This window comes from Ambystoma mexicanum, chromosome 8 (genome assembly GCF_040938575.1).
Source record: "Ambystoma mexicanum isolate Mex_15411 chromosome 8, UKY_AmexF1_1, whole genome shotgun sequence".
NCBI classification, from domain to species: Eukaryota; Metazoa; Chordata; class Amphibia; order Caudata; family Ambystomatidae; genus Ambystoma; species Ambystoma mexicanum.
This window is the reverse complement of record NC_090929.1, coordinates 44,854,696-44,879,372: the sequence shown is the minus strand read 5'-3', so window position 1 is coordinate 44,879,372 and position 24,677 is coordinate 44,854,696. Positions and strand designations below refer to the sequence as shown.

The 24,677-nt window shown below is 48.3% G+C and overlaps 1 protein-coding gene across 15 annotated transcripts in view; it reads left to right on the top strand.

Moving 5' to 3' along the window:
• FNBP1 (formin binding protein 1) overlaps positions 1-24,677 on the top strand; it is a 1,284,153-nt gene that overhangs the window by 393,256 nt on the left and 866,220 nt on the right. For all 15 annotated transcript variants that reach the window (XM_069609253.1, XM_069609251.1, XM_069609250.1 and 12 more), the window contains exon 4: positions 19,745-19,892. In XM_069609253.1, coding sequence (XP_069465354.1) covers positions 19,745-19,892 — 148 coding nt within the window. The remainder of the gene's footprint in view (positions 1-19,744; positions 19,893-24,677) is intronic.

Here is a 24,677-nt window from a genome sequence, read left to right as displayed (position 1 = left end):
GAGGAGTAGGGTAGGTCAATTTTAGAGAAGGGGCTGATACCATGTTGTGCCCGCTGGCACCCCATTCCTGCTCTTAATCGACCTTCCACCCAAGTGACCCTCCCTCATAGATTCACCCCCATGGTCAGGTTCTGCTAGCCTTGTCTTTTTCTTAGTTACCTGAGGGGAGGTCCTAAGAGGTCTGAATGTGAGAATGCGCTCAGATTTTTCACACTACCTAAACTAAAGAAACTCGGGTGCTTGTCAGGAAGTCTGTGAGAGTCAAAACAAAAAAGCACTGTTCCAATCACCAATGCTACTACTCTATCCCTGTCACTACATAACACCGTAAAGTCCAGCTACTGTTTGTAATCCAGGAGGATGATTCCCTTCTCCAAAGGCCTCTCGGGTTGTTAAAAGCAAATGTTCCATAGATGTTTGCGTACTCCGCAACACACAGAAAATCAAACAGTTACATAAAGTTGTTGTGGGGCTAGGAGAATGACTCCCTTCTCTTTGCTGGGTTCTCATAGCTGGGTTCTCAATGTTTTCAGTTCTTAATAAGGTTTGCAGTTTCCTTATGGCGGTTTTCACAATCTCTGGGTTTTTCACATCACTTTCTACAACCCCACTGGGATGATGAGGCTGTTCCTGGAGTCTCTCTTGACTTTACAGTATCACTCTTTTGTGGATTTGGCCTGGGAACGGTATCACAAAAAGATTACGATTTTCTCTTTTTCTTTATGGTTTACAGTCTCAAAGGATTCTCGATTATCCCCTTCTTCTCTTGAGGAAGGAAAAGTTAAGGTCTTAAATTAAAAGATGTGACTCCTGGCAGGATCTGGTGCTGATTCATCAGCGATGGGTAACAAACTGATGACAGAGGATGATTGGGGTTTGGCTCGATGGACCAGCCCTATATGATTCTGGGATGTGCCCGGGAGGACTTCCCGTCAATACTAACCATTGCCCTCTTGAGAACTCTGTTCTCGTCGATGATTCTCCCAAAGACCCATTGACTGGTTTCGGTTTCTTCGGATTGTACTCAAGAAGATAACCCCCTTGAATAGGGGCGTCTGGTTTCTGGAGGCTTACTGTTAGACTTTAATCTCAGCGGCCAAGGTGAGGGTTAGCTTGGTTACTTTACTGTTCTTTATCTTCATGCATGGTCAGCTAACAGTTCTTTACACCCTCTTGATGTTGTTGCCACCCTTTGAGGTCATCTTAAGTTCCCTTTGGCCCTCTCCCAGACTTTAATCATTCCTGTTACCTGGTTCTTGGTGTCAGGAGTTTTCATAGGTTTGGCCTGGGTTTTTGTGATGGTCAATTGCTTTTTTCCACTCTTGTCGCAGATCGGCTCCTGGGCTATGTACTTCTGGCTGTCGGGAAGCAGATCAGGGCTGGACCTTCCTTCCCTGTATAAAACATCCTGCCACCACCTCTCTGGATACTGTTTAGGTCTGTGTAAGTGGCTGTGCGAAGGGATAGGGTTAGCCGTTTCGGCATAGTAGTTGGACCGCCTGGTCCAACCACTACAGGTCACGCCACTACGACCCAATCTCTGTCCTTCCGTAGGGCCCGCTATCATCGGACTGCTCTAAAATCTCACTGGGTTGTTCTGCCACTCCTCTTCTTGCTCCACTTGACTCTCACCCACTGCTCACCTAGTTTCATCTGAAAAATGTTTGGCGTTCTGCCTTTATGCGGGACACCTCTTCCCTTCTTCGTGTCTCCTCTGTCCACGGCCAACACCCCATTGGCCTATGCAACGTCTGTTTGCATTCCCTTGAACTGCACCCTCCACGTCTCTAGCTTGAGCTTCTCGAGCCTGCTTCTGAGTTTTGTCTCGCCTTCGATCCTTCTCTGGTTCTCGATTACTTCCTCTGCCTCAATTGTTATCCGTCTTGTTTTCTCTCTCCAATTCCATTACTCTCTCTGGTATTCTCCTCTGTATCCTTCCACCTTTGTTTGTTTCAGAAGCTCGGTGAAAGTAGGGCCCGCCCTGGCGTCATGTCCATTCCATTGACTACAGCGGTTAAAGTACTTTACCTGGTTGCTTGCATCATTCTCAAGTGCTTCTTCGTCTTGGCACCTAAAACATCAGGATGGTTCGATGTTTCACAATAGCACATGGTTTTGGACATGATTTTAGACCCATAAGGTTCAGGTACTATCATCGGCCTACCAGGTTACAGTTTAAAGGGGCTGTGCCTCCCAATCGCGTCCTTATCCCCATGAGGAGTCTCTCTCCATGAGATCCTCCCAAATGTTACCACCTCTAGGGGGACTAAAGGGGCCACCGCTCCCTAGCCTCATGCAAAGGGGTTCTACCCTGGGGAGAAATTATGCCATCTCAAGGACCGTCCTAGAAAATAGACAATTGTTTTAACAAAAATTGCCACCAATGCCACTAACAGTGTCTCAACAACCACTGTTCTTCACAAACATTCAAGTTCCAAGGATGCGTTTGGTCAAAGCTTTCCATGAAAAGCTCAGCTCTGTACTGGCTCCTGAGCGGGTTCACACAGCCACTTTGCCTTTTTAAATGAAATATTATTCAGTTCCAGTTCCTCCTCTACCTGGTAAGGAATGCTTTGAGAAAGTGAGTGAATCATCACAGAACACTCTCTTGGACACCTTTCTGGATTCCTTTATATCCCAGGTTTAGGACTGTTCATAGACACCATGTACGCAATAGCCAGGTCCTGCTTCTGCACCAATTTGGGTGGTACAGATTTCCTATCCCGACCAAGTGGCACCCATTCTAGGTACCACCCCTTTAACAGACTGACATGCCTGATTCACTAGCTACATACACCTTCCGGGAACCAAACCCAACATGAAACAGAGGCTGGTTACAAACCCTAGTACAGATAAGGCTACTACTTCTTTTTACCCTTCTAGACTGTATGACATGGTGCCGGGGAAAGCCATGCAAACTTTACACATTCCAATCACTGAAAACCTCTTGCAGGATGACTCTACTCTAGAGTGTCTCCTACAAATCAACCATCGGCATGGATCCTTCTTTGCAGGAGCAATCTTTGCTTGCTTGGAAAAAACTACATGTTAAGGGGAACACTGGAAAGTAGCTAAACCTTATATATACAATCTCCAACCATGAATCTTTTGCCCATTTTCAGCCTTAATCAGCTGTGTTCACAGCAGCACTTGGCAAAGTAAAGGGTCCTGCTCCCTATCCTTCTTCTGTTCTGACTAAAGAGGCTAAGGCATGAGAAATGCTGGACTTGAAATTCAATCAACATGACACACTTTCCTTTTGACATATCGATGCTGTGTGAAGGCATCATGAAGTAAGACACAGACAACAGATTCACCTTTCTAAGAAAAGCTTTATTTAATGTAAATGTCAGGCTGGAGTAAGGCCTAACCTGCCCTATGCTAAGGTGTGATGTCTCTACCGAAAGTTCAAATGAAAAGTCAGTCTGTGTCCAAAATCTATACTTGTCCTCACAACTAAATCTATACAATGTGTATGGATGTCAACAACAAAATAAATGGTGTTCAAAATAAAGTTCAGAGCTTCTTCCAGCTCTCTGCTTATGGTCAGCACACCTTTCCTCCAGTTCAGAATAGTGCCACAGAGACCTCGGGGTTCCCTTCCCCAAGGTTCAACACAGTTCATAAAGTCTCGGGGGATCCTTCCCCAGGACGCCGACTCTTTCAGCTGGCAAAAACCCATAAGTCAGTTCAAATCCTATGGCTCTCAAAATAGTATCAGTTCAACTTCTTGATCATTCTCAGTGGGCCACTCGGTCTAGGCACTGTTGTCGGACCACACGGTCCACCGATCACAGGTTACGCGACCGATAACCCTGAGCACTTTGCTCTACTTCTGTATTCTTCAGATTCTAGCCAACACAGGTTGTTCTCTCCCAATTTGTAGTCCTGTGGACTCTTGTATCTCTTCTTAGCAGTCTTTTTGACTTTGCCACAACTTGTATCTCATACAATTCACAATTGTGGTAGTTTAGCCCTTCTCACCGCCTTGGTTTCACTTCATCTTATTTTCACTTCATTCATAAATGCTGATATGGTTCAGTACTTGTTTTGCTTTGTTGCCGTATACAAAACATACTCAATGTAACCTTTAGTTTAATATTCAGTAGGGATCGTGTCACCTTTCAAAAGTACTTATACTTGGTAGCTTGTTCCTTATTCACAGTCATTTTATTTAACCTTCCGTAGCGTGTGCAATTAGATTGTTTGTTGGCATTCAGGTACGTCGTTTCCCAGCCCTATAGTGCCCTGGTATGAGTGTTCCCTTTTCTGAACTCGCTGGTATTTGTTCGCACCTCCAGGCTTCTCTGTTTACTCTTCTTTTCTCTGCTTTCCTGTGTACTCCCCAGCGAGCAGCACTCGCTGTTCTAGTCACTTCACAGCCCTGCTCTTCCACGGTGGGAGCTGTCAAGAGCCTCTCTCGCTCTCTCAGAAGCCGGAAACACCTTGGAAGCTTTGTTGCCCCACAGCATTTGTTGTGGGCACCGGGGAGGAGGAATGTCAGGAGTCTCAAACCTCTCACGGCCAGTCTTGGCCCCAGCGTTCCCTCGCACTCCTGCTTGACACGGCTTCCCTCTAGCCAGCCTGCTCCATCTCCATACGCCGCGCCCTTCGCCAGCTCCTTCCTCATATACTGTCTCTCCCTCTCACTCTTATACACCTGAGGCTTGTTAACAGGCTGCAGGTGCAAGTTCTCCACATTGATTGCCTGACTTTGGTGCAGCTGATTAGTAGGACATGCCTGGCTATTGTAGTTGAACTCCTCAAGAGCCATCTTCTTCGTCTCAGTACCAAAGTGGTGTGAAAAGTGGTGTGAATGCAGGGGAGTGTGCATAATTCCTAGTTTCCTCCTCATCCTAGTCTTAAAATAAAAGGACTGTGGGACGTTTTGGCCAGAATAAAGAGTCAAGGGCTGACAATAGCCTACAAAGGCGGAGGAACTTTGGATTTACTTTGACAAGGGAAAGGGGGATACCATGTCTCACCCAAAGACATCCTCCCTCGCATATCCACCCCCAGGGTCGGGATCCAAAAGCGATGGCCTTTTCCTGGCCACCTGAGCAGAGGATGCCCGGGGAAAAGAAGTAAGGACTCCCTAAGGTTCCTCACAGCTGCCACACGTATGCCCTGCTAGCATTTGCGAAATTGGGATATGTTTGCAAACTTTTCCCCTGCTGATGCATTATGGGAGTTTCCCTTCGGCTTACAGAAGGACAGGGTTACATTGCATTAAGTTAACAAGGACATGATGCACTCCTTCCAAAACAATGAACTCTGTGGTCGAAATGAGTAGGCATGCTTGGCGAGGCATGTTGGCTTTACACCAAATCATCCAGGGCAAAGTTCTTGACCTTTCTTTTGCTGGCAAGATACCTTTTGCACCTCCTATGGACAAAGTATCTAAGAAAATGTAAAACGGGGATGGTATCTTCAAAGTCTTTCAGTTGGATTTCAAACTTGAAGGCTAAAAGTATGTACCAACCTTCCCCGGCTTTCAATTAATTTAAGGCCTGCAGATGGTAAAGGCCAAATACAACAACTCCGCTGCTTAGGTTTCTGTTCCAAGCCAAAATCTGCAACCCCATGCTTCTTAGTATGTACGCATCGAAGAAGCCTGTTTGACTTCGAGATGTGTTTGCACCTTCTCCTGCCATCGATAAGCATTCCTCTGCAGTAAGTAGCAGTTTTCTCTTATTGCCATCAGTGGACTCAAATAGCCCAGGTCATCTGTGTCCTTTCAATCATCAAACAGGGTTATTCAGTCGCTCTGCCACCAGTTCCCCTGTCAGCAAGAAAATCCAACTCTACATCTAAAGTTGGGCCGGGAAAATTAAGGGTAATATTTTATAGTTATCAGAGTGGTAGTCTCAACCCAGTTCTTGATCCTGGAATTAAATCTGTTTATAGCCACGGACACCGTCCTCCGATTTTGGCAGTGTTTCATCGGGGCTGTTCAATGTGATCAATGCCTCTTTAGAAGTCTTATGTTCCTATTGTAATCCCAGTAGAGGACTGACGATCTGTATTATTTCAGTAGGGGAAGTCACCAACTGTGATATCTGCCATTTGCATTCAAAGCAGCTTTCAGAGCCTTCACGAAGGGCCTAGTAAAGATGGGAAAGGGAAAGAAAAAAGTGGGGTCCTCTATAGGGCAGACTCAAAAAAACACTTCTCTGTGTCACTCGCTCTGGGTAGATTCAAAGGTGTATGTGTTGAAAGGTTGATGACTTGGTTGAGGAGAGGAAAAGAGTAGACGGGTAGATCAAGAAATGGGCTTGTGCAGTAGTCCACTTTGTTGGGCACATGAGTAGAGAAAGCTTGAAGTCGAATGGTGCATGAGCTGTGTGTGGATTGTTTTAATGTTTAGTATGTTTAGTCTGGCTGTGTAGCCAGTCGGCATGATGAACTGGTAGAGTCTAAGGCCACGGTCAAAGAAAACACCCAGGTTGCAGCAATTGCTGAGGAGGACAGGGTGGAATAGATGGGAGAGGGGAGAATGGGGTTGGTGTTGAAGGCAGGGCGTATGATGACTTCCGTCTTTGAAGACTTTAGCTTGAGGAAGCATGGCACCATTCTGTGTCAAATGGCAGTTAAGCAGTTGGTCATGCTGTCAGAGATTGCAGGAATAAAGGAAAGGAAGGAGAAGAATGTCTTGAGTATCATCAATGAAAACGTGATACTTCAAGTCAAAGAATAAAATCACTTTGAGTGTGGAAGCGTATAGGGTGAGGAGAAGTATCCCTTGGACTGATCCTTGGAGGTACACATATGGGAGTGGGTTTCAGGGAGGTGCTGCTGGAGTCCCAGGTGATGGAGAAGGAGCAGTCGGAGAGATCGGAGGATGCACAGTTGTCCATGACGCCAGTCAGGAAAAGAGTTTGAGAGGGGGAGGTATAATCCAGTGTCAAAGGCAGAGCAAACATCTGAAGGATGAGAATGGAGAAGAGGTTATATTGATGGGTAGCAAATCGCGGCGCCACAACGAGGCTAAGCCTCGCATATCCAGCTCCTTACATCCGCCGGCAGGCGGATGTGCCGGCGGCTCCTACGAAGGCCATACTAAGGCCTGTTGGGTGCCTGTCTGGCCCCCACTTCGTCGTCCCATCCAAGGGAAGAGGGCAGGAGCCCTTCCCCATCGCTGGATCCCTGAAACAGCTGGTAAGCTGCAACGAAGGCCTGCCTGGCCTTGTCCTACTTCCTTCCTGTCCCCCGCATGCCGGGCGCATCGCGGCGCCACAACGAGGCTAAGCCTCGCATATCCAGCTCCTTACATCCGCCGGCAGGCGGATGTGCCGGCGGCTCCTACGAAGGCCATGCTAAGGCCTGTTGGGTGCCTGTTTGGAGCCATAGGAGCCAGGGGCCAGGAACTCTGCCCTTACCGCTCCAGGTAAGCCAACGCTGCCACCTGCCACCTGTTTCTGTGCCTGTTTATGCCTGATTCTGCCGTCTGCCATACCCTATGCCCATCTTATTCCAGGTAACTTTTGGCCAACACTATTGCACTACTCCCAGCTACCCATTGTCTCCAGCACTATGCGTGTCTGTGACACCCCAGGAATTAGTAACCAAAGTGCATAACCCGTGTGCACCACAGGACTGTTAGGTGTTACCCCATTGCATTTTTGCCAAATTGTGCTATTTGAAGTTAGGTGTTACCCCATTGCATTTTTGCCAAATTGTGCTATTTGAGGTTAGATGTTACCCTATTGCATTTTTACCAAATTGTGCTATTTGAAGTTAGGTGTTACCCCATTGCATTTTTGCCAAATTGTGCTATTTGAAGTTAGGTGTTACCCCATTGCATTTTTACCAAATTGTGCTATTTTGAATCTAGGTGCTACCCCACCGCATATTTGCTGCCTACCACTATTCATGCGCATATTCTGTTTACAAAGCCACCTTTGTCCTCCCAGAGCCCACAGAGCTCCTACCGCAATCCAAAGTTCACCCCCTGATCACAAACTGAATCTAGATGTCACTGCCCTATCTGCATACTGCACTTTTACTGCCCTGCCCGAATTGAACTGTACGTGTTTGTATTGCTTCTCGCCCTGCCTACCCAATCTCTCAGATAACACCTACATTGCTACTCCCACTCTGCTCACACAACGCCAGCGCAGTACTGCAGAAAATGCTAACTATATTACTCATCTTCTATGCAATGGCCTCGCCCGCATCCCCAGACATTCCCATCCAGGATACTGACTCAGGAACCCCCCCTCCCCAGCCAGGCACTAGTCTCACCAACGACCCCTACACAACTAGGTACTATCCTGACCCTTCCTACCCAAGATATCATTGCAAGTCAGGACCTACAACTTTTGCCTCCCACCCCTGCACTACCACCGAAAGAAACAACAAACTTCGCGCTAGACTCTCTAAACTTTATGAGCCGCCCCGAAGATTCCTGTCTGATTCCAAATGCGAAGCCAAAAGTTCTACCAAAGGCACCACTATCCCCACAACCAAGTCCAAACCTATCATTCATACAAACAGCTCGGTAAAAACGGATGTACACTCCTACAAAGGAGCTCTCCTCAATACCAGATCATTGGTCGCACATGCCCTTGATATTGCAGACCTAATTATCAAAGATAAATTAGACTTTATTGCTCTAACTGAAACGTGGCTCCACAATGCAGCAGGCCCATCTTTAATGCTGGCCATCCCAGACGGCTACACTATATCTAGGCAGGACCGGGTAGGTAACCGGGGCGGTGGCATCGCCATCATATCTAAAGTAAGCTTAGCTCTCAGACTAGCCCCGACCCAAACTCTGCAATCGTGTGAATCCCTCACCGCCAAACTCCCCATAAATAATACCCAATCCCTCACTATCCACCTGATCTACAGACCACCAGGTCCACTCGGAACCTTCGAGGAAGATCTACATAACCTAATTTCTAACAATGCGAAAACCACTTCACAACTACTGCTACTAGGGGACCTTAACTTAGGGTTCAACGACCCAGCAGACATACATGCCTCTACCATAGCCAATACGATCTCATCACTCGGACTCTCACAAAAAGTCAACCTACCCACCCACCTGAAGGGTAGAACCCTAGATTGGGTTGCTGATGCTAATTGCTCAGCGGTCATCTCCGCCACCACACCACTACCTTGGACCGACCATTCGCTGGTCTCATTTAACCTACTGACCTCTAGATCACCTACCACAACCGTGTCACTGGCACCACCCTGCCTCACAAGAAACAAGAAAAATATCTCAATAGAAAAAATCATCCCAGCTATCCTTCCAACCCTAAACGCATTGCCAGACAATCTAGATCCCAGCACACTAGTTCACGAATATAATAAAATCATGTTAACTACCATGGACAAAATTGCCCCACTCAAACTTCGCACCAGCAAGCCTAAAACCCATTTAAACAAATGGTACACACCCGAACTCAAAGCCCTCTGCCTAAAAAGCAAAAATGTGAAGCTGATTGGAAACTATGCCCCTCCAGTGAAAAGAAAGCCATCCTGGACACGATTTCTCGTCATTACAAAGCTGAAATCTGCTTAGCTAAACGGAATTCCTATAACATCCGCATTGCCAACTCCAACTCAAGTATGAAGGAGCTCTTCTCCATACTGAAGGAACTTGAGTCACCCATTGCCACACCCGACACCTGCACTAAGAACCAGACCTGGTGCACAGACATCCAACAAGCACTAGCAAATAAAATAAACACCCTACAAAATAAAATTCAACTAAAAAAAGACTCCCTAAACCTCACTAACCCTCCCACATCTCCGCCCAAAGCCTCACCAAGTACACACACTAACTCATTCACCTTCTCTAAAACCACCACCCTTGAGGTTGAGAAAATCATCCTCTCTTAAACCATCAAACTGTAAAGGCGATATCTGCCCTGCACACATAATAAAGGACGCAGCCAGAGACCTGTCGCCCTTTATCTCTAAACTTATAAACGCCTCTTTCTCCTCAGGCAGTATCCCTTCCAACTTAAAACAATCTTGGGTGCTCCCCCTCCTCAAAAAACAGACGCTTGATCCCCTCATCCCCACCAACTACCGACCCATCACAACGGTACCCTTCCTACTGAAAATCTTGGACAAAGTGGCCTATGTCCAGATTCAAAAATACCTAGAACTACACAAGCTACTAGGCGCCAGACAATCAGGTTTCCGCCCATTACACGGCACGGAAACAGCCCTCATCGATCTGAAAACCCAAATTGATGATCTGAGGGACAAGGGCAAGACAGCACTCCTCCTCTTACTCGACCTCTCCGCGGCTTTCGACCTCGTCGACCACAAGGTCCTCTGCAGACACCTTGACTCAGCTGCTCATTTCTCCCCAGAAGCTATCAAATGGATTGAATCCTTTCTGAGTGAGAGAACTATGAGAGTCTTCTCCCCTTCAGCAGCAGCAGACCCCTCTCCTATCACTTGCGGAGTCCCGCAGGGCTCATGCGTCTCCCCCACACTATATAACATCTTCACCAAACCCCTGTTCGACGATCTGGACCATCTGGGTGTCACCTACACTAACTATGCTGATGACACTCAGATTCTCCTCCCACTTTCAGGGGATCACAGTAAGGACAGAGAGTTGGTGAATAGGGTATATCTCATCATTCAGGCATGGATGGCATCCCATGGTCTATGCCTGAATGATGACAAGACAGAGCTCATCATCTTAGGTACACCTGCTAATATCAACAAACTAGGCCTTGAATATGCCGAATTCAACATAGATGGCAATCTCATCAGAGTATCCAGGGAAGTAAAAACCCTTGGCTTTTATCTGGATGCCACTATGTCATTCACTAAACAGGTCAACTCACTAGCATCTACCACTGCGTACACTTGCAAATTAATAAGGGCAGGCAGACCATTCCTATCCAATGACAGCTGCCTGATCCTGGCAAGAGCACTCATACTATCTAGGCTTGATTATTGTAATGCCCTCTATAGCGGTGCTAACAAAGCCATTATCCACAGGCTCCAAATCTTACAAAACAATGCCTTGAGAGCTGCCCTCTGCATTAACAAGAGAGATCATATATCAACCACTAGACGCCAACAGAAATGGCTCTCTACAGACAACAAAATCAAACTAAAGTTGGCCTCCCTAACCCATAAAGCCCTCAACAATGCCGCCCCCAGTTATCTGATGGACAAGGTAAAGAGAAAGTCCTCCATCCGACAAACAAGAACTATCAATTCTAACCGTCTGATAATTCCCAGATTCAAACTCTCCACCATTGGTGGGAACAGTTTCCCGGTGAAAGCTGCCACGCTCTGGAACTCTCTGCCACACAACCTAAGAGCTGACCAACCATACTTGCACCTTAGAAGACACCTCATCAGTCACCTTAACTCCAATAACCCTTGTATTTAGCTGCACTTTCTACACATATGTATAGATAGTGATACTTTTGTTCGTGATTCTGCCCTCGCCTCTAACAGCCCTGCACACATCTGTACACTTACCTCCTGTATAGATATTGACTTTTTACGTTTGAAGATTTGTATACCTCTTATTCCTGTAATCCTGAATATTTTTTTTTCAGGATTACCCGCCTCTAACAGCCCTGTACATATCTGTAGATTTACCCCTGCATAGATATTGACTTTGTATGTATGAAGATTTGTATATTTCTTATTCCTGTAATTCTGATTATTTTTATTACTACTTCAAAGTGTATATTTCTGCAACATTGTAAGCTTCGAATTATCTTGTGCCTGCGCCCTGTTGCCCCTGGGTAAGGTGCGCCATACAAATAAATAAACAAACAAACAAACAAACAAACAGTCTCTGTGGAGTGTTTGGACCATAATAGAGGTTGGAGGTTGGCAGCAAGTGAGTAAACTATGTGGTTAAAGACCTCCATGTGAAGGATATTAGAATTGTAAGGAAGGCGAGATTGATCCGTAGAATGTGAGGTTGCTGGCAATAGCACTTTGTTTCTTTAGGAGACATATGACGTGGCTGTTTAATACCAGGCTTGGACTTGGGGCGGGGACTTGGGGCGGAGACTTGGGGCAGATGAATTGGGAGAATCCTCTAGCCAACTTCCCTAATGATCCCAGTAGGCCATTATTGTAAAGGGAGTCATTTGGTATAAAAAGGAACCAGAACATAAGGGATTTCAAGTCCCATAATGCTGTAGGTACTGTGACGAGGAAGTGGGGCTCAGAGGTAAAGAACTGCAGTATACAGTCTAGCAGTTCTAATGACCCACACCTGAGTGGGACTTTAAAATATTTAAAGCCCCTTCAGGTGCAGGTCATAAGAACAAGTAGTCAGCAGCAGTGGGAGTAGCAGAGGCAGAGAAACAAAGACGCTGGATCCACTGCTGTATTTGCAGCAGATTATGATCCTGAGAGTCGTAGGAGTCGCAAACCTGAAGTGTAGAGGTCACGCAGCGGGAAGCGGTGCTGACCGGCTGTCCCTTGGGAGAGAGAAGCTCTCCTTATTCTGTGCCCTACTCGGGTGGCTGGTGAGTGTTAAGATGGATTTCTGAACTCGGACCTGGCGGGGCAGAGGTTCAGAAGGCCAGCCTAGTTTCTTGGAACAGGGTAACCTCTGGACAAGCCAGACCAATCAGGGTAGCGATGGCGGCGATCAAGACTAAGTCTCAAGAGGGGTGAGGGTGACTGAAAGACCTGAATGAGCACACAAAGCAAGGACACTTACAAATTACTCCAGACAGGTGTTATATTAAAAATATAGACACATTTATTACAAGGCCTTTGTAACATCGACCATAGCAAATAATCACAATAATACTAAAGTAAACCAACACATCACAATCAATAAAATATATATACAAGACCGAGTGGTCTAAGAAATTAGGAGCACGTAATATGTAGACCACCTAGATGGGGGGAAAACAGGCAGTACAAGTAATCATTAGTCCGAGTTCGACATCGGAAATACACCTAACTAGGAGGAAATCCGAGCCCTACGAAGAGAGGAGCCTTATGCTCAAAAGTACCTGCACGCGCTTGTGCCAATGGATAAAGTAGGGTCTCTTCAAGGGTCTCAGGCAGTTAGGAAGGTGAGTGAAGCGATGCAGAACAAGTCCCCACTACTCAAGCAAGGCCTCCACTTGTGGGCAGAGGCAGGGTGAGAGTGCGGGATAGAGTCGCTATTTGCAACAGCGGTAGAGAAGAAACGGGCTCCTGCGCGAGGGGCACCGGTTAGGGTATGGACTACTCACCGGTCCCCGACGCAGGCAGACCCAGACTCCTCCAGTTCATTTCACGTTGCTGGCAGGTTCAGATGCGATAATCAGGACGTCTCGATACCGTGTAGATTCCGTGTAGCAGGATGCAGGGTCGAGGGTGTCCCAAATGCAGCGAAAGTGCACAGGTTGTTACCACAGCAGGGCAACACGGCAACCGCGTTTACTCTGGTCCGGGCGCACTTGTCTCACTTTAGACCTGGGAATGCCAAGTGTACGAAATTCGGTGTGAGGGTGCCGTGGACGCAGAGCAAGCAGTAGACCAAGTTTCGAGGGCTTCCCCGAAACGGCGGCGGTGACAGAGCAAAACGGCCTGGGACACTTCCGAAGAGGCTTACTTGCAGGGCTTGATGAAGGTGCCGGGAATAGTTGATCCCACTATTCCAATGGGTCGAAGCGCCTTCGATCAGATGCAGAGGGGTCTCGCAGGACGACCGAAGTTCAGGGTGCCAAACCTTCAGTGGGTCGACCAGCGGTTCCTCGACTCAGCTTCTTGTTGCAGGATACTTGGCTCCTTATCCCTTGTTCGGTGTGAACTCAGGAGATCGACATGGTAGTGGTGTTTCCAGCCTCCTCTTATCCAAAGTTCCCGTCGCGCCAAAATGGAGAGGACCTAATGGGAGATCTGCTCACAAACACTCACACCATACGTGGACCTATCACGGACCATGGTGGTCCCAGGCATTCAGGACACTCCAGACTCTCTGGCACCCAGGATGTGTATTGGGAACAGACATCCCAGCCCAAATCCTGGAGGCACACACAAGGCATGCAGAAGCCCACGAAAGCATTGGGTTTCGCGGGAAAGTGCATGACCAAATAAGGACTAACCCGGGTCGGCTCGACCTGGGGAAGGTGAAGGAGCAAGATAAGCGCAGATAACATGGCGAAAAAGGGTTCAAAACACAAGAGAAACGATGGCTGCCACCAGTCCTGTCTGTGACACACTTGCACAGTTCATAATAAGTCCAGCGAGAGTTTCTAGGGCCTTTGGAATGACTAGAGACCCAAGAGCGCGGTAAAGTAAGTTACAGTGCACTCTTGTTTCATGTTGCACAAAAGCTGCAACATGAGGAAAGGACTAAGGGAAACAAAGTCTCCCAGTACTGACTGTTTTAAGGGCATGTCAGTTTCCCCATAAGAATTATGCGAAAGCCCAGAGGAGTACGGCGGAAGGCTGTGCTTCTCTGGCAAAGTCTAGATCAGGGTGTAAAACAGCAGCAAAAAGTTTGGGGGTTGCCACATGGAGGGACTATTACGTACAATATGAAATCTTTCCTAACGGTGAGCACCAGAGTATGCGAGGCACAAGACGGGCTCCCTTTCCGAAAGGTGCAGGCCAAGGGAGTGCAATCGGAGCTGTCATAAGCTCAAGTGCCGACAAGAGAAGAAGTTGCAGTGGGTCGAGCGGACACACCCAGGGAGAGACCAGTAAGCCTTTGTTAGGTGACCCTGGGGCGCCCCGCAGTAGACCGCTGGCCCCTCGCAAGTATTTTTAGTACCGAACTGATAAAAAAAGAAAGCAATGTTGGCGTGATACTCATATTGAGAGGCAGCGAAAGGGGAAAGTATGCAACCATCATTACCAAAGTAAAGAGGGGGCAATATTTAAGCAAGACTGTAACCACCATTGCCAAAGTAAAGAGAGGACAAAATTGCAGAAAGACTATAACCATTATTGCCAAAGTAAAGCAGGGGCAATATGTGAACAAGGTTATAACCATAATTGCCAAAGTAAAGAGGAGGCAATAGTTGAGTAAGACAACAACCAGCATTGCTTACGCCAAAGAAGGGCACTTATAAGTAAAATGGGAAACAGTTTTCCTAAAGAGAGAAACGGAAATAAGAGACATTACTAGCAGGTAATTGGTGTGAAAGTATGAACCCAAAGGTGGCAGGAGAGAGCACCTCCTTGTAGAAAGTATCAAGGATAGAGGAACAAAACCTTGATTGCATGTGGCAAACAAATCAGTGGAATAAACAGCATCAATGTGTATTGTATTCTTAAGTTGTGAATCTCAATGTTGTTGATGTTGTTGAAAGTCAGACTTTTTTAAAGTTTGAAGCAAGCTTCAACACAGAGTACTTGTAGTAGTGGTAGGATTTTTTATCCTGGCAGGCGAGTATACCAGGAAAGGTATTATTCATGGTAGTCCAGGCAGGTTAGTGGACCAGAAAGAAGATATTGAAGTACTGCATTGTGGTGGAAGGTTGTGATGGAAAGAAAGTGGCAAGTCCACTACTGTGTGTATGATTAAATGTGATACAACCATCCCGACAAAACATTGTTGTTTATGAAGAAGAAATGTGAAAGTAGTTCTTCAAAGAGGAGAAGTTATATTGAAATATTGACTGGATGTGTGAAGACAGACTTTTTTGTTTATCAAGCAAGAGCTTGGGGAAACTTTGGACAATCATTTTTGAAGAGTGATAAATCTTGTTTAGCAATAAGACAATCAAAATGCCAAGTGAAAAACATATGGAGTGAAAGAAACGTTCTTATTTAGAACTTTGATTTGGAAAATCCTGCATTAATCCTGGTGAAGGGGATCTGACCCCGGTTACAAGGAAACCTGGTTATAAAGTTTGTTTAAATATAATTGCTATTTTGATGAGTTTGTACAGCCATATGAAACCTGTATGATTGTGTTGTATGTATAAATGCGAGGGACAGATACCTTTTGATATCAGAGTGGTTTCTTTAGTCTTAGTTTGACAGGCAGGGAAATCCGCGTTGGGGAAAGCGAGGCGTTTACCACACCCTTATTGTTTAATAAAATGGCTATTTGTAAAAAAACAATCTACTTGTCTGTCTCCCATTTCTGACCCCTCACATTAGGCTCAGTAGAGAGTAATTATAGACGCTGAGAAAAATGGGGGATTTATCTAAGTTGTAGCGGAGTAAGCAGCAACGCATTGTTTTGATCAGAAGCTGGATTTCTGTGCAGACCCATGGTTGAGGATGCTGGTGGGAGGTGGGAAAGAGCCCACAGGGTAATTGTGATCATTGAAGGGGATAGACAGTGCATAGTTGAATTTGGTAAAATAGAGTTCAGTGGAGTCAGCAAGTGGAGGAGAAGGAGCTTGGAGAGAGATATTGGGCCTTATTAAGAGTCTGGCGGTAAACCTGCCAGTGCTTCCGGCTTCCGTTGCCGTCGTACTCTCTACACATTACCGGCACCTTACTTCCCGGTGCCACCGGGACCTTACAAGTCTCAGCAGATCGGGACGTTAGGCACCTGTAAATGTTAATCCCCATTCCGCCCCATAGGACTCCATGGGAGTGAGGAGACAAAAGCACTGGCACTGCTACCAACGGTGCCGGTGCTTCTGTTAAAACTCGGCGGGCGGGTGCCATTGCACCGGGCAGGTCAGACCTGCCGGGCGCAACGACCCCTGGCCGCAGACTTGTAGTGTGCAGTCCGGAGTGGGTGCCGGTACGTTGCTACCGGCACCCTTAATTCCGTACCACCACACTCGTACTGAGGCCTGTTTGCTTAGTTAGGGATGTGCACCTTGGAGTCTGGCTTTAAGTTATGGTTGGTGATAGATATAGGGGATGGAAAGGTGGTGGAGTGGAGATGAAGTGATTGTGGGGGTGGTCAGAGGAAGAGGGGTCAGTTGTGTGATCAGAGGAGACCAGGGTGGCTGATAGGGATAGGAATTTGAGATTGAGAGAGTTGCCTTGGGTGTGGGTTGGAAAGTTACGTAGATTGACTAGTGAGTTGTCAGAGAGAGAAGATTCAAGTTGGAGCTGCTGGGCCTTAGCCATATTGGAGAGGTTGAGGTCACCCATTATAACAGAAGGGACATTAGCTAGCAGCGTTTCAAGTACGAGGTCAAGAACATAGAAGACGATGTTGATGGTTCCTGGTGGCTGGTAGATGAGGAGGTAAGAGTGTTGAGAGCAAGGAGCTGCACCGATATGTGCTCCCAGGAGGAGAGTGGAAAATCATAGAGGGGAGGGGTGCTGATGGTGTGCCCTTGCTGATCATGAGACCAACACCACTGCCTTTAGCCAGCAAAGCATGATGATGGAATGACTGCAGTTCAGCAGTGCTTGCTAAGAGGCTGTTGAAGCACATCCAGACATGTTTTGAAGTGGCTGCAGCACAGCCGAGCATGCTATAGGCAGCTGCAGGACAGCGGAACATGTTAGAGGGGTGGCCGTAGCACAGCAAAACGGATAGCATAGCAGTTCAGGCTGGGCTGTTCCCATTGGTGTCAGTATGTGACTGATTAGCATATGGTTGGACCCCTTTTTTAATGGCACGGACAGACTAAAGACCGGTGGTGTGGGAGGTTGTCCAGAGCAGTGCCAGTGGTTCAGATGTATTCAAAACCTTCCACCAATCACCTTTTGGTTATGGTAGGAGTGGCTGCAGCAGAGGATGCTATGGGATGGCTGCTGTCCAAGTGAGCATGGTAAAGGCATGGGTGCAACATAGCAGAGTATGTATCTGGGTATCTGCAGCATAGAGTATGCTATGAGTTGGCTGCAGTACAACAGAACATACTACGGGCATGGGTACAACCCAGGAAAGTATGCATTCTTGGGGTTTCTGCAGAGAATGCTATATGAGTGACTTGGTACATCAGAGCATGTTATAGGGTTGGCTATAAAGCATAGAAAAGCATGATAGTGGTTGCAGCTGCACAGTAGAGCATGGCTGCAGCGCAGCAGCAAATGCTGTGGGATGGATACAGTACCGCAGAGCATTCCATAGGGAGGGGCTGCAGTACAGCAGCAAATGCTGTGGGATGGATACCGTACAGCAGAGCATTCCATCGTGAGGGGCTGCAGCGCAGAAGCAAATGCTGTTGGATGGATGCAACACGGCAGAGCATTCCATAGGGAGGGGCTACAGTGCAGCAGAAAATGCTGTGGGGTGGATACAGTACAGGAGAGCATTCCATAGGGAGGGGCTGCAGCAGCAAATGCTGTGGGATGGAATCAGTACAGCTGAGCATTCCATAGGGAGGGGCTGCAGCGCAGCAGCAAATGCTGTGGGATTGGTACAACAGAGCATTCTGTAGGGCGGGCTGCAGCGAAGGTGTGGGGGGGACTTTCAGTGCAGCATCATATAATATGGTCGGAAAATAGTCATAGGCGCCTATGACTATTTTTTGAGCGTACGATATGGGGCTGCAACACAGCAGGTCATTCCATGGGGGGCGGGGGGGGCTTGCAGCACAGCAGCATGTACTATGGGACTGCATCACAGGAGGTCATTCCATAGGGGGTGCAGCACAGCAGCATGTACTATGGGACTGCATCACATTCCATGGGGGGCGGGGGGCTTGCAGCACAGCTGCATGTACTATGGGACTGCACCACAGCAGGTCATTCCATGGGGGGCGGGGGGCTTGCAGCACAGCTGCATGTACTATGGGACTGCACCACAGCAGGTCATTCCATTGGGGGGTGGGGGGGCTTGCAGCACAGCAGCATGTTCTATCTATGGGACTGCATCACAGGAGGTCATTCCATAGGCGGTGCAGCACAGCAGCATGTACTATGGGACTGCATCACAGCAGGTCATTCCATGGGGAGCGGGGGGCTTGCAGCACAGCAGCATGTACTATGGGACTGCATCACAGCAGGTCATTCCATGGGGAGCGGGGGGCTTGCAGCACAGCAGCATGTACTATGGGACTGCATCACAGCAGGTCATTCCATGGGGGGCGGGGGGCTTGCAGCACAGCTGCGTGTACTATGGGACTGCATCACAGCAGGTCATTCCATAGGCGGTGCAGCACAGCTGCATGTACTATGGGACTGAACCACAGCAGGTCATTCCATGGGGGGGGGCTTTCAGCACAGCAGCATGTACTATGGGACTGCACCACAGCAGGTCATTCCATTGGGGGGTGGGGGGGATTGCAGCACAGCAGCATGTACTATCTATGGGACTGCATCACAGGAGGTCATTCCATAGGCGGTGCAGCACAGCAGCATGTACTATGGGACTGCATCACAGCAGGTCATTCCATGGGGGGGGCTTGCAGCACAGCAGCGTGTACTATCTATGGGACTGCATCACAGCAGGTCATTCCATGGGGGGGGGGGGCTTGCAGCACAGCAGCATGTACTATGGGACTGCACCACAGCAGGTCATTCCATGGGGGGGGCTTGCAGCACAGCAGCGTGTACTATCTATGGGACTGCATCACAGCAGGTCATTCCATGGGGGGGGCTTGCAGCACAGCAGCGTGTACTATCTATGGGACTGCATCACAGCAGGTCATTCCATAGGCGGTGCAGCACAGCAGCATGTACTATGGGGCTTCATCACAGGAGGTCATTCCATAGGGGGTGCAGCACAGCAGCATATATTGTGGGGCTGTATCACAGCAGGTCATTCCATAGGGGGTGCAGCACAGCAGAGGTGGGTAGCGTGCCATCTTAGACCCAGCATCTGTGTGACTTTGAGAGCCCCCATGTACTTTGCATTGCATGAAGGACATGTGTGTAGGGCGATCCGAACCCCCACATGACTCGTGTTTTTCACCCCCAGATACACGTCATGCAAAGCCTTTCAGAGCACCCTGAACGAGATGAACGACTACGCCGGGCAGCACGAGGTCGTCTCCGAGAACATGGCCTCGCAGATCACGGCCGAGCTCACGCGATACGTGCAGGAGGTCAAGCAGGAGAGGAAGTCGGTAAGTCCCCCATGTCACGTGGTGTGTGATGTACCATGCAATGTGTAACCATCACTCGGAGAGAGTAACTTGGTTAGAGAGTCTGTTCTGCATTAGAAGCGGCCGCAGGATGTGAGTCACTAAATTCGCTCATGGGGGCAGGCAGAGCCCCTGGACCCTAGCCGAGGAGTGACTGGACTGTGCGTGGACTGTGCACACTCCATCAAGCGACGCAGAGACAGCCCCGCAGCATCCTGTTCCGCTTCCCCTCCCCCCTCCCTCCCTCGCCCTTCAGATGGCAGGAGGAAACAGCACCAGTGCAGTAGCGCATTTTATGAGAAGCGCTGTCCCCAAATGCCCCGCTGGATTCACGGGGGTCCTCGCCGGGGGCGCTTTCTCTGCAAAAATGGCCATGAACGTGTCTTCTTGAGGAATCTGTCTGATGAGCTATTCAAAGCAGCGGTGCGTAAAAGTGTCCCATCCTGGCAACATTACTATTTTGAATACTGACTCTTGGGCAAAGGCTCAGTTTGGTGAACCTGTCCTGAATACCTGCTCGGGGGGGAGATGTGTTACTCTTCCGGAGGCACGGGAACACACAGAAGGCCTAATCATGGAAAGAAAAGTAACCTGAGCCACAATGTCCCCTCTGTGCCAGAATGTACCAAGTCTCTGAGCCACTGACCAGCCAGTGCACAGAGCCCCGCTCCGGTTGCTGCAACAGCCCCAGCCCCAGCCCAAGGTCAAAGCCACTGTCTTCGCAATGTCATGGAGTTAGCATTCCCAGCCAGAACAATGGAGTAACCTCTCAGTCAGAACCAGGGAGCCACTCACCCAGTCAGGCCCAGGGAGCCACTGCCCAACCAGGACAATGGTGTAACCACCCAGTCCGGCCCAGAGAGCCACTGCCCAGCCAGGACAATGGTGTAACCATACAGTACGGCCCAGAGAGCCACTGCCCAGCCAAGACAATGGAGTAACCACCCAGTCTGGCCCAGGGAGCCACTGCCCAGCCAGGACAATGGAGTAACCACCATTTTACATAGTGCCAGGGTTTGCATGTTTGTAGTATTCTTGTATAGCACCGTTCAGTTACAGCAATTTGATTTAAAATGTGGTCGATTCTATGCTCTACCTGTTTTAAACTTCTACAAACAAAATGTGTGATTTTTGGAGCCGAAAATCAAGAGGCAGGTATAGCCTGGTCCAAACGGGAAGCCAGGGCTTTGAGGAAAGTCATTGTTTTTGCCCAAATCAGTTCCTCTGGCAGGAGGAGTTAGACACGAAATGGACATGGCCCCTCTCCAAGCGCAGGTTGGGTGGAGGGTCCTGCAGATGTATGAGCGAACGTTGTGCCCCCCCTACAGGCTTCTTTATATATTACATTGAATGCAGTGATGACAAATAATACACATGAAAAACGGAACAAAACTTGTTTACAAGGGATTGGATTTAAAATAGGGAGGTTTTATTAAGGTACAGCTGTTTAACTGACCATTTGAATTGGTCGACCATAGGTTTTGTTTTAGCACCTTATCTTTTGAAGCACCCCACGCGGGAGTTTACTCGGCTCTTAGAATGGAACAGAATTTATTTCCAACCAGATCTAAAACTCTGAAAGAAAGTGAATTGTGCCGCTATGGAGACCCTGGAATATGTGTGTACTGAATGTCCCGGGTTATGGAGCATCTGGAAGGTTTGGCCGTGACATGGATGGGGCCAGGCCACCAATGAGAGATATCCATAACTATTTCCGTAGTGGACTTTTGAATGTGATTTTAGTAATGTAACAGTTGAATTGTATACTAATGTGTTTTTATTGTGATGAAATGTGATGATGATATGTTATTTTTTCTGTTTTTTCTGAATTCGTTACGATGAAGTGTAAAAAAAGTGGGTAAGGTAGGAGGCGCCCCTCTCTAAAGAACATGGCATGATAACCTGTTGTGTGGTTTTTACTCACTTTGAGAGTCCGCAGCCATCGCTTTTAGCTCACTGTACTTTTCACAAAGGAGGAATACCCATTTGCATATCAGTCTTTGTCCCGCCCACAAGGGCAGTCAGCACTGAAATGCTATGGCAATTCCTCTCTGAACAAGAGTACCAACAGCAAGCCCAGACACGCGTTTCAGCCTTGTTGGGCCTCATCAGTAGCTGTGCCTCTCTGAGCACAGTGAGCAAGGGGTCCACGTCTCGATTCCCCCAGGTAACTTAGGGTGATTAAGTTACCACTGTTTCTTCAAGTTTTATATGTGTGAAAAGTTTTGTTTAGACACTATATCGCACACAAACCAAATAAAAAATAGCACCGTCTAGAAGCACCATTGCGCAGAGGCAAGCCCCGTGCTCCCTGGCCCTCTCCCCACCTAAAGCACCTGCAGGTGTGGGGAATTGAAGGAGAAAGTGCCGGATGCCCGCCCTTCACTCCCCTAGGTAGGTGGGTTTTCTGGGAGGACCAGGGCGTGAGGGTTCGAGCATGGTAGCCCCCCATTCAGGGTGAACTCTGCGAGGGGAGCTAGAGGTGGCAAATGCCAGTACTACGGCTACGGGCCCTCTTCCAGTCCTGGCCAGCGAGCGGTGCCATAAAGAAGCCGTCCCGCAGCCAGTGCCAGGCAGTTGGCTCCTTCTAAGGGACCCGTGTGTTGCGCGGGTGCAGCAGAGGGTGCATCCGCCTCTGCCTCCAGACACCTAGAAGCGCGTTGTCTCTCACTGTGTGCCATCAATAATGCATGCACCAGCCCGTGCCCCCCTGGTGCGCGGGGCGCTGCTGTCATGGATCTGAAAGACGCTTACTCTTCGTCTTCCGACTAAGTGTGTTTACAGACAACACTGGCTTCAGGTGGCAGGTGCCAGGGAGGGCACTTTCCCTCTCTGCCGTTAATGCCTGCAGTGTAGACCGCGCCCAGGCCTGCATCTCCGCATTAGTCACCCAATCTCGCTCATCATGCATGTTTCAATGCATTTACCCAGAATGCCTTTGGCTTGCCGAGCTCTGCATTGTGGCTGAGTTGTGTTGCCTCGTCCCGGCGCTGCTAAAGCTAAGGCCAGTCCCGACTGTTATGAATATATAACGCTTCGCTGAAGTCTCCAAAGCGTCGGGACCGCGCAAGCGGCCTCTTCCGCCTCCCCCCCACCCCCCCCACCACCCACAACCACACGGCAGGCATAGACTGGCCTGAACCTAGAATAGCTTTGGGGAAGCTTAGCGGAGCAGCGAGGGCAAAGCCTCAAGGCTCGTGGTCCCCAGACAGACCCGGGCCTCTACTCTAGGCTGGGAGGACTGCTCGCCCCCTCTGGCAGCCACTGGCCCAGTGTGATGATCACCTCGTGCTATGGGCTGCCGCGCACCCCCACAGCCAGCTGCTGGCGAAATTGGCACCAGAGGCAGAAGAGAGGATGCCATTCCCACCCGACCTCTGGAAACTTGCCCGTCGCATCTAAATGTCCCGGCACTGAAGGGACTGTCTAAAGACGTGGAAGCTCAGAGCGGTCCACTGACCCTCAAAAGAGCAGCACAGCCTCGAGACAGGCTGAGGACCAAGGTCACCCCTTACTGAAGCGATGACCCTTTAACATGCAAAGTGAGCCTGTCCCCTCCGTGCATCGGCTTTACTGAGGTCGGCTTCTGCCAGTGGCGATCACAGGAGGTGCATTCACCTCCTGTGATCGCCACCCAGAAGTGTATAGCCCTGCTGCCGCATCTCCCGGAGAACCCCCCCACTCCCCCCCCCCCCCCCCCGATTTAAAGTGTTTCGGGCTCGGGAGCCAAAGTGATTGGTAGCTCACTGGTCTGCTCACTGTGAATCCGCGCGCGGGGTGTTCTTCTGCAGGCCATGCAGCTTTTTTGCTTCAGTCCATTTCTCTATAGGTTTCAAGTTTTCAGACTACAGGAAACTGAAGTTGGTTGTTGGTGTGTTTGATTTTCAAAATAGTCTGAATCTGGAATTTCTTATGAGGAAATCTTTGGTGAATGAGGGCGGCTTAGTGAGCTGGGTATACAGGCAGATTCTGCTTGAATATAAAGGCAATGATTTGCTAAGAATTGAATGGAGTAGGAGAATTGGCACGGACATTACTGTGGAAATTTGGACACGGATGTGTGATAATGTCAAACTGTGTTCCTTGGGTTTGACTGAACGGACAAGACAAATTAAGATCCTGAATAGGTTCTATTGGACACCGGAAAAATTATGGAGGAGAGGTTTGAGGGATGGTCCGGAATGCTGGGCATGTGTTCAGGAGAATGGTACGATGGAGCATATGTTGTGGGATTGTGTGAAGGTTCGAGGGTTCTGGAACGATGTCGGTGTAATTTGTGAAGAAATCCTGGATGTGACAATTGATTTTAATTTCGAGACAATAATTCTGGGGAACGATTTCAACTTGGATGATCTCTCTCAATGCCAAAAAAAATGGTTATTTAGAGGAGCTGCAGTGGGTAAGAAAATTATCCTTAGAAATTGGAAATCTGTTGCTGCATTGGAGAAAGAATTGTGGCTAAGTGAAATGCGAGATTTGGCAGCTATGGAGGAACGTATATATAGGAAACAGGGTAAGAATTGTTTGCTTGCAAAAATATGGGGGACATTTTTGGAACTGTATTGAATTTGATTTTATAGGTAATGAGATGTGAACTGCGGGTTAGGGTGGGTTTTGTTTCTAAAAATACTCTTGTTTTTGATGTTTCTGTGAATTTGTATGTCATTTTTTGTGAATATGTTATTGCCTTTTCTTCTTTTTCTAAATAAAGTTTAAAAAAAAAAGTATTGCAACTATTCATTTTCGTCTCCGTACTATTTAGGGGAA